Genomic DNA, 9,813 nt, shown 5'->3' with positions numbered 1-9,813 from the left:
CAGGGATCAGCAGGTTCCAACCCCCTGCAGCAGGCAGGGCCGCCAACCTCCACATGTGACACCAGACCGCTGCCCAGGGCCCCATCCAACCTGGTCTTCATCACCCCCAGGGACGGAGCACCCACAGCCTCTGTGCAGCCTGTGCCAGCACCTCACTGCTATTCTGATCACAAAAGCCTTCTGAATGCAGGCTAATAAGAGTATAATCTACTAATAACCAATGAAACTTGTGTGTGTAGCATGGCTATTTTTCACTGTAATTCTGGGAAGGGTAAAAGTGCCTCACAACATCTGCCATGTCTGCAGTCATTAGTTAAAAATAGGTTCTTAACAGCTGTAGTCTAAACACAAAACTGTATGAAATACCTCTTTCTGCTCATTACGTTGTTATAATTACATATTCAACATCATTAATGCTGTAAAAGTAAATGGCTTCAATGTCTTCTCAAAAGAAAACAGAACCACCCAAAAATGAAACATTGTGGATGAAGGAGGAGTGTTTGGTGAAAAATAGACAGATGACTACTTTTCTTTTGTCAAGATAAATAATAAGGCATTATGTTTAATTTGTAAGGAAATATTGCCAGTTTTCAAAGATTACAGTTTGAAAAAGCATATGCAAAAACGTACTTCCAAATTCGATGCGTATCAAGGAATGTTTTGTAAAGATGAAATAGTGGAACTGAAAAAAAGCCTGTCATCTCAATAAAACTAGTTTTAAAAAGCTGTGACTCAAATGGACTCTGCTATAAAAGCTAATTATGTGGAAGCTACTCTGATGGCAAAAAAATGAAAACCATTTAATGATGTCAAGTCCATTAAGCAATGCATGGAAAGAGCACAGATGTAATTTGTCCTGATTAAAAAAAAAAAAAACAACAGATTTTTCTAAAACAAGTTTGCCTCACCAGGCTATAACCAGGTGAAGAAATAGGACAACCTATTGAAAGAAATTAGGAAAGTAAAGCTGCTACTTTCAAATGTTATGCTGTGGTGGTAGATGAAATTACTAATGCTATGGATACAGCTCAACTTGCCATTTTTATTAGAGGTATTGATAATGAAGGTAATGTCACTTAAGAAAGACACAACTAAATCTCTTGATTTGTATGAAGCAGTAAAAACTACATTAAAATGCTTTTATTTAACCTTTGCCAACATATCTGGAATAAAATTCATGGATGATGATGCAATTGCTACCAGCAGCTTGTGTTTGATGGAATCTGTGCATTTCATAAAGTCCAAGGGTCACTGCCAATTCCAGGAGTTTCTTGAAAATACAGATGCTGGTTACAGAGAGATTTACTTTTCTGAGGTAAGGAAGCTTTAAGGAAGTCTCTTGACTAGATTTCCCTAAGACCTATCTTACCAGAGAAAAAGATATCCCTTGCTTCACAGTAACACATAGTCACTTGTTGGCAGCATGTACAGTGTTTCCAACAGTGAAACACAGAAGGAGTAAAACTAGATCAAAAATCTCTGAAATGGATCTTGAGAACTCACTAAGAATTGCAACGGCTTCCATCAAACCAGACATTGATGTGACAGTTACATAAAACCGAGGTCAAACGTTCCACTAGTTTTATGGTTTTGTTGCCCTTCTTGAATTATGTGTTAGTAAAAAATGTATAAAAAATAAAAACTCATTATTTATATTCATTTACTATAAGTTTTATATGCAGCACAATTGCTCTTCACTCAATGTGGCCTAGGAAAGCCAAAAGGTTGGACATCCATGAGCTAGAGAAACGTCTCCAAACTCATACCACTAACTGAACACACTGTTCTTTTATTGCCTTTCTGGAACCCCCCCTGCTGATTTCATGAGATCCTGTGCAATCCTTTGGTTTTTTCCCTCTGAAATGCATACATTACTTTTTTCATGCCTTCTTTTATGTAGCCCTCTACATTCTATAAGTTCTCCTACTGTAATCCGAAGGAATAAATGTCATGTTCAGTGAATTCTAAGATATCAGATGACCTCTGCTCAGAAACACGTCATGGTTTTGCCTTCTACTGTCTCTAAGAGTATGTCGTGGAGATTTTTAACAAGTTGGTTCTGTAACATTGCCTTTAAAAAGCTGAAAACCTTGGAGGCACGCCAGATTACTATGAGAATTTAAACTTAGATAAAATGCTTATTTTAAGGAATATAAGCCAGGCACTATTATTAACATAATTCACCACTTTATTTTGGTAATTATTACTAAGTTGAGGCACTTCTGTGGAAAAAGCACAACCGTCAAAAGACTCAAAAGTATTATACATCTATGACTATTACTGTGTTTTACTGTCATGTTGGCAAAAGAAATAAGATAGGTAAAAGCAAAGTTCCACTGAAATAAAAACTTCAATTCAAACATGATAGATTTCTCTAAAGAAAAACTGTACAGCTCAAGCAATTGGGAAGCTTTTACTCCATGTGATATGGGCAATTGACTCTTCTTTATCAGAATATTTGCTATTACATGTGCTATAATCTACAAGTCTCAAGGTCGTTATGATTTTCTTAGATGTTTAAAATAAGTATTTCTGTTCCAAATAGAAAAAGAGATGTTCAAGTTGAACAACTGCCAGTGACAAAGTCCAAAATTCTGCATTCCCATCTTTAACTATTTCAATTAGCACATCCCTCATATCTGCACCACATTATGCATACTTACCATAAGTAAACATTTTTTGTAAAGTCTAGAGTGTAGTGAGAAGGTGAACAGCAGATGACACCACCAGGCCCTGCAGGACTCTTCTGAAGGTTAGAAAAACATTGCCAACAATTCCTGCTCAAAGCAATCTTTCTTCTCAAGGCAATCAAGGCATGCCAGTTAAGCACTGGCACACTGTTTGTGCTTTTAATTTACAGTTAAGATCCTTCTGATTACGGAAAGTATCAGGGCTTTTGTTCCCCTAGACCAAAGCATTAAAGTACATCTTTCTCTCCATCTGACTCACTTATTTCTGGAAGTTACTGTCCCATAAGAAAACAAGGGCAAGCAACCATTTGCATCTCAACCACTACAGTGCACAGAGCAATAAGAACTCCCACATTCTCCTTCAGCTTGTAGCTTCTCACCGAGATGTGTGCCAAGTAACCATTTACTTTAGTGCCTGATGGATGGATGAACAAGTAAGCATTGCATGTAGGTCCAGGAGAACAGCTCCTTACATTTATGGAAAATGTTTTGATTTGAATTTACAAATTATTTGGATGCACAATGCATCTGAAGTATGCACAGGTACCCTACAAATACTAAAACAGTCTTTTGCTTATGATGCACTTTGAAGTGCAAGCCTGAAAAATTGTCATTAGCAAAAAGATGATGGCCATTCTTGGGGCATCTAGCATATCAACTTCTATCTCTGTGATCCTGACATCTATTTCAGGGAAAAGGCAACCCTACAGGATAAAAAAATACAAAATAACAAAAACAGTAAAGGCTTTGAAGTAGTTGAGCACTGTTTCAGGTCATTTAGATAATTCAGATACTGGAAATATAGGAAAAAAACCCATCACCTAGAAAACACTAAAACCCTAAGCAATGTAGCTCTATAGATTTAATACTGTACAACAATAGCAGTGCAAGTAAGCAGGGTACAGTTCTAAATCCTTGTGTTTGAAATAAATACGTCCATCAAAAAATAAACTGGAGGCAGATTAATGGAGTAAAAGGTCCCTGTGGAAATTATACATCTTGAGGAATTGGATTCCTTTGTCTACAGAAACTAATCTCCTTATAAATGGAGGAGACCAGCAGAAGGAAAACAACTGGCATTCTTGTTTGGTGAACACTTGCAAAGATGAATAAGAACTTTGCATATGGATTTGAAGAAAAAAGAAAAGTATCAGTGAAGTCTAACCAATGTAATTTTCTCAGCTAGCCCTTTACTGAAGAGTCAGAAATACCTAAATAGAGAATAGTATTGCAAACATGGATGGGATGTTTTTATACCATCCAAGACATAAAAAGCAAAATTTTAATAAAAGTTTCAAGCAAGAATTTTCAGAAACTGACATGTGATGAATAAAAACCAAAGATAAAAGGTAAAAATTGAGAAGAACTGAGAAGATGTACATCTATTTTCAATGCTGTGAAATAAAGCTCTGGAGTTTGCGCTCCTATGTAATGTGAAATCTAAGAAACAATGCTAATGGGCCTTTTGACCCAAACCACTATGGAATATAACCAAATAAAAAAGTTTAAATGTACCCAAGTGTTACTCATCGTATTATGCAAACATCTAAAATGCAAAATTTGGCTCTGCAAGTTGGACAAGGCACGTGGCTCGACAGCCAGGTCTCTGTGTGCTGCTGATCCTGTCGGCTGGCAAACCATTTACCCATACAGGTGAGGCACCACATAGGACGACAGTAGCATTGCTGACATTCCCCTTCATTTGGCTCTTGGCAGTTCTTGATGAGCTTGATGTTTGCAATAGTCTGCATGCATCCTATGCATGGCTCCAGCTCCTACAGGAGAACAATGTCACAACTATGAACTGCAAAGAATGGCTTCTGTTATTTCTCTCTAAAAGGCTTTTGGAAAACAATCTTCACAGAAGCTTAACAGGAATCTGAGTTGGACAGAACCTCAAGGCAGAACTGCCTCATTTCCTCCAGTCAGGCTCACCAGAGACAAAAGGCACTGAATCACAGAATCATTAAGATTGGACCTAGTCCAACCATCCCCAGTAACCATGTCCACATGTAAGTGTTTCCTGAACATCTCCAGGGACAGTGTCTCCACCACCTCCCTGGGCAGCCTGTTCCAGCACTTGCCCCCCCTTTCTTAGAAAAAATTACTCCTAATATCCAACCCGAAACTCTCCTAGCACAATGTGAAGCCGTTACCTCTCATCCTATCGCTGCTACCTGGAAGAGGAGGCCAACCTCCATCTCCGTACAACCTCCTTTCAGGGAGTTACAGACAGCAATAACATCTCCCCTGGGCCTCTTCTCCAGACAAAAAAAAAAAAAAAAATCCCAGTTCCCTTAGTTGCTCCTTGTAAGAACTGCAATACTAATCAGGTCCCCAGAAATAATATTGAAGGGAGGACTCCATGGCATTATTTACAATTAAAGCAAGTCTCAGTTAAGAATAAGTAATTTATTACAGGAGAAGATCCAGCAAAACTGGGCTGTCTAGAAAAGCAAACTGTCTAAAGCCCAGGAACAGCAGCTGTTACTCCAGTGCTCCATAAACTTTCTGGACATGGAATCTCACCATGTCCAAATGTTTTAAAATTCTACAGAAATTACTATAGTACTATAGGGGACTTCCTTCTGCTATGCTATTTCTCATGTCTCAAAAATAAGATATTCACAATGCAGTTCATTTTCTAGAGTATAAATAGCAGCAGCAGCTCGATCTACTTTTATTACATGCTTACTGAAACAGAAGGCAAGCTCAAAGTAAACAAAGTTACCAATTACAATAATCCCAGGCTCAGCTATATTGTAAAATAAATGATTACAGTTTCACATGGATAGAAAGTCTCACCTGAGTGCTTGGAACAGAATATGTCTGGTTCATTTCCACCAGCGATGTAAAAGTTTCTAGAAATAAATCACTAAGGCTTTGATGGATCACAACATTAGCTGCATTGCTGATAGGAGCACGGAGCTTCTCTCGGAGCTCCCCATACTCCGTGGAGTTCAGCCTTGAAAAAGAAAAGATGGAATAAAATGTTACCTCAATTATTTTCAAATACCTTGGCAGTACCTCGCAGATGTTGACATCAGAAAAGGGGGTACATAGAAAACCCAACTGTTTTGCTGGGTTTGTCTTGTTTGTTTGTTTTTGTTTGTATTTTTCCCCTCATATGTCTTAGAACATGCAGTCCTCCTGCCTGGATCCCAGCTTGTGTATATAAGCAAGTTCAGGCTTCATGTCCAGTCAGCTAAGTCAATATCAAGAACAAAAATACATAAATCATGAATTATCTATAAAATACTGCATGCACAGTTTCTGTTCACCTTTTCAATGCCCGTTTCCTTACGCTGTAAGTTAATTACAGTCATATATATAGTTAACCATAGTATATTAACTCCTGAGGACAGAAATAAGTTACCGCACAATGTAACACGTACTGGGACAGTACACGTAATTATCAAAGGAAAGACAATATTGATTTCTATAATTCCCTGATGCAATTATAGATCAGAACTGAAATTTCACAAAGGCTGAATGTGACATATGCTCTGATTTCAGGTAGCAACAGGTCGTGCTTCACACTAGCTTGCTTCTAGTAAAGGAAGACTCCCTGAGTCCCACAGACCTCACATGGCACACAAGACCTTTTACAGATCCTGTAGTGACACACTACTGTTGTTACCCTTTAAAATATAACACTCTGAACTCCTCAGCTTCATGTTTCCACTCTTTAAAACAGCTCAGTCTTTCTGCCCCAGCTCAGTTCCTGCAGCATAGCACAATGCAATGCTCATCTTTGATTCCTGGTAGTCTCCATTGTTTTAACTGCTGAAAGATAATAGTTTGCTGACTGCAAAAATAACAGAGACCTTTGTATCTAGATAAAGAACTCTCATTGAGCACACAGGGAAATGTGGCCTGCCTACACAGAAGGATTTTTCTTTCAGGAACATCCCTATTTCTGATTCTGGAAATACACAGTGATCCTACGTTCCTAAGTGAATTTTGTCCTGTAGCACTTTTCTTAGATGCTGTATGACTGCACTCCAGAATATTTGCTATTTTTGGTGTATCTTATTATAAGAACTTCTAAAAACTCTTCTTGATGGTGTTTTGTTTAGCAACAAAATTCTGTGGTTTGGATTTCTTTTCCCTAAAAGAAATTCCCGAGGATCTCATGCTTTTCTCAGTATGATGGGACGTAGTTTTATCACTTAGAGGAGAATTAGTTGATTGATATTTACTTGGTCACCACTCTCACAGGTCTAAAGAAGTGTCCTCTTAGGATCCTGTAATGCCTACCTTAACTTCTCAGTCTGAACATTTTACCTGATGTCTGACACCTCATCTCTATGCCTTCCTCATGCTTTTCAGGATCCCTTTATTCACCTACAAGTCTGCCTGCTTTTCATTACCTGGCAAATACACGTTGCCATTTACATCAACAGACATTCAAAGACCTTCTCAAATATGTAATTGCAGGAGGACAAACTCCCTTTCATGACACAAGAACAAGGAAGACTTCAGCACCATTCCGATCATCGTTGAGGACTTGTACTTTTGCCCAGCAACAGAGAAAGACTGCTAAAAAAATAGCTGAGGCCCTTGGAAAACAAGGCCTATTTGTTCATAGCATATTTACTATGATTTACTGCTATTAGAACTCATTAATCAGAAATGACTTGCAAGTACTTCCTTGCTCTAAGGGCATCTGACTTGTAGTAGCTCAGCAAAAACCCTTTTAAGCAATGATAAAATTGGGAGCCTTGTGCAGATGGAGGGGTAAAAATACATAATCACCAAGGTTGAAAAAGACCTACAAGATCATCCAGTCCTAATACGAGTGAGGAACAGTCAAGTTTAGAAACATCAATATTTCTTCACCACCAAAATCTGTGAGACCAAGACTTGAAGATTCTCCCTTCGTTTCCTATTCTCTATTTCTCAAGTGAATTTTTCCAGCTACTTCTTTCTGTACCCAACACAACCTTTTTCCTAAGAGTAGACTAATCAGAGCAGTCCCTCTGTTTCTGTTTTAACCACTGTGCATTTATTATTCTGGGCACACGAATCTTTCTAAACAACCTTTCTTCACTGTACTGCATAGTAGAACTCTGTATAGAGCATCTCTTAGCACCAGGCAGGGAGAAAGAAGCGAGACTCAAAAAGCTTTCAATTTTCCCCAAAACACTTCATGAATACCATCATAGATCACACACATGGCATAACTGCAAAGTGTTGTTTTGTTTTACCGGATATCAAATGCCTTCACGTAGGGATTAACACTGGCAACACGGATGGTGAGGAACTGCACGGGCATGTTTGAGTCCGGTGTGAGTTCGTGCTGCCTGGAGTCTGTCACAGTCAAATGAATGTCCTGCTGCTGGGCAACATGTAGGCAGTAAGTGGTGACCTTGATCACCCACGTGTCTGTAACAATCACCCTCGCTCCTGGGGCTCCCGTAGCAAATTTGTCAATTCTCCTAAATTCTGTATTGATGGAAGAAGCCACTGCCCTCCAACCTGACTGTGGCAGAGCATAAGCAGAGAGCATCCGGGCCAGTGGGTGGTTATTCCAACCCTTCCTTGACCAGTAATATGCCAGCGTGCTGCTGACTGCTGGAAGGAGAACGGCGAAGAAGAAGAAAGTTTTCCATTCTTTTGAGGCCAGGTAGAAAAAACAAAGGTGTTTTTCAGGTGCAGCGAAGCACATACCAAGGTAATAACCTGCAGGGAAAAGGAAACAATTAAGTGCAATGGCTTCAACCATTAGAGAACAAGAAGTGTGGAGAGCGGCTGAGGTCCCTTGGTTTATCGAGCCCACAGCAGAGTTGAGAGGAGGCCTCATGGTGGCTACAGCTCCTCACAGGGAGCAGATCGACAGTGACGGGGCCCAAGGGAATGGCATGGAGCTGTGTCAGGGGAGACACAGCTGGGGTTAGGGACAGGATCTGCACCAGAGGGCAGTGGGCATGGAATGGGCCGCCCAGGGCAGCGGGCACAGCCCTGAGCTGCTGGAGCTCAGAGAGTGTTGGACAGCACTCGCAGCCATATGGTCTGATTTGGGAGAATAGTGGGACGAGATGATCTTAGTGGCCTTTCCAACCTAAATAAGTCTACGGTTTTGGAGTGGTTTCATGTGGAGCCTGATTCAAACCTTGTGAGTCCAACTTGCAATATTCTACGATTCTCTGATTTTAAGTACACCAATTAACACAGACCACTGGTTAACCTGTTCAGTGACAGCACGTGGGCAATTCTTAGCCAAGACAAGAGCACATTCTGTACTTCACATCCTTACCCATCACCGATTTCTCCCCAAAACACACCGCTAAAGGAAGCCCATGTGAACTTCCAAGTAAAACATCATTCCTTAGCAACTCCACGTGCTGATCAAAGTGCATACCACAAAGAACCCTGACGGATAAGGCACAGCAGCACACCGTGCCCACACCGAGGAGGGTAGGGAGCCCACCCCCCCCGCCCGCCGCTCACCGAGGGGCAGCAGGGAGTGCGCCAGCAGCGTGCCGGTGCTGCGCCGCAGGTGGTACTGCACGAAGGCCGCGTCCTCGCTGCCCAGCCAGGCGGCCAGCAGGCTCTGCACCGTCAGCCCAGCCGAGCGCACCTCGTCCGGAGGGAAGACGAAGCAGACGGCGAACACCAGGTAAGCCAACGTGAAGGTCACCGCCGGACTCTCCATCCTGAGCCGCGGGCGCCACTCCCGCCGCCAACCGACCCGGCCGCGGGGGCACGGCCCGGCGCCGCGAGGCATTCTGGGAGCGGTAGTTCCACGCCGGCACTCCGCCCCTGGGCCGGGTGTAAAGCAGGGCGGGAAGCCGAGCTTCCGCCTCTGCTGCCTTCCGCAGGGCCGAGCCGTTCCCTGCTTGCCGGTGCTTTGCAGGCGCGTGGCTTTATGCTTAACGGCTCTGGCAAGTGAAATTAGTTGGGAGTTCTAAACCTCAAAGAGCTCTGTGTGAAAGTGACATCCTTCCGATGTAGGTTAATGGTGTTGTGCTGAGGCACTTCTCTTTGGGTTTCTTGGCGTATTTTGTTATGTAGGATTTTCTTATAGAGAGTGATCAAACAGATCTGAAGACTCTTAAAGGGAGACAAATTTTAAGTTACGTTTCATACAATCATAGAATCATTTGAGTTGGAAGGGATC

The 9,813-nt window shown here is 41.4% G+C and overlaps 1 protein-coding gene across 1 annotated transcript; it reads right to left on the bottom strand.

Annotated features, from left to right (window-relative positions):
• Positions 1–3,918: 3,918 nt before the first annotated feature.
• TMEM129 (transmembrane protein 129, E3 ubiquitin ligase) lies at positions 3,919–9,400 on the bottom strand. The gene is made up of 4 exons (XM_065735884.1): positions 9,144–9,400; positions 7,901–8,375; positions 5,496–5,655; positions 3,919–4,465 (listed from the first exon to the last, which is right to left on the bottom strand). Exons 1-4 carry the CDS (start codon positions 9,346–9,348, stop codon positions 4,217–4,219), a joined length of 1,089 nt encoding a protein of 362 aa, XP_065591956.1. The 5' UTR covers positions 9,349–9,400; the 3' UTR covers positions 3,919–4,216.
• Between the last annotated feature and the right edge of the window lie 413 nt (positions 9,401–9,813).

Source organism: Cyrtonyx montezumae, unplaced genomic scaffold (assembly GCF_038088225.1).
Source record: "Cyrtonyx montezumae isolate F1298 unplaced genomic scaffold, pur_monq_1.0 scaffold_2, whole genome shotgun sequence".
Classification (NCBI taxonomy): domain Eukaryota; kingdom Metazoa; phylum Chordata; class Aves; order Galliformes; family Odontophoridae; genus Cyrtonyx; species Cyrtonyx montezumae.
The sequence above is the reverse complement of the archived record's forward strand: the minus strand, read 5'-3'. Positions and strand labels throughout refer to the sequence as shown.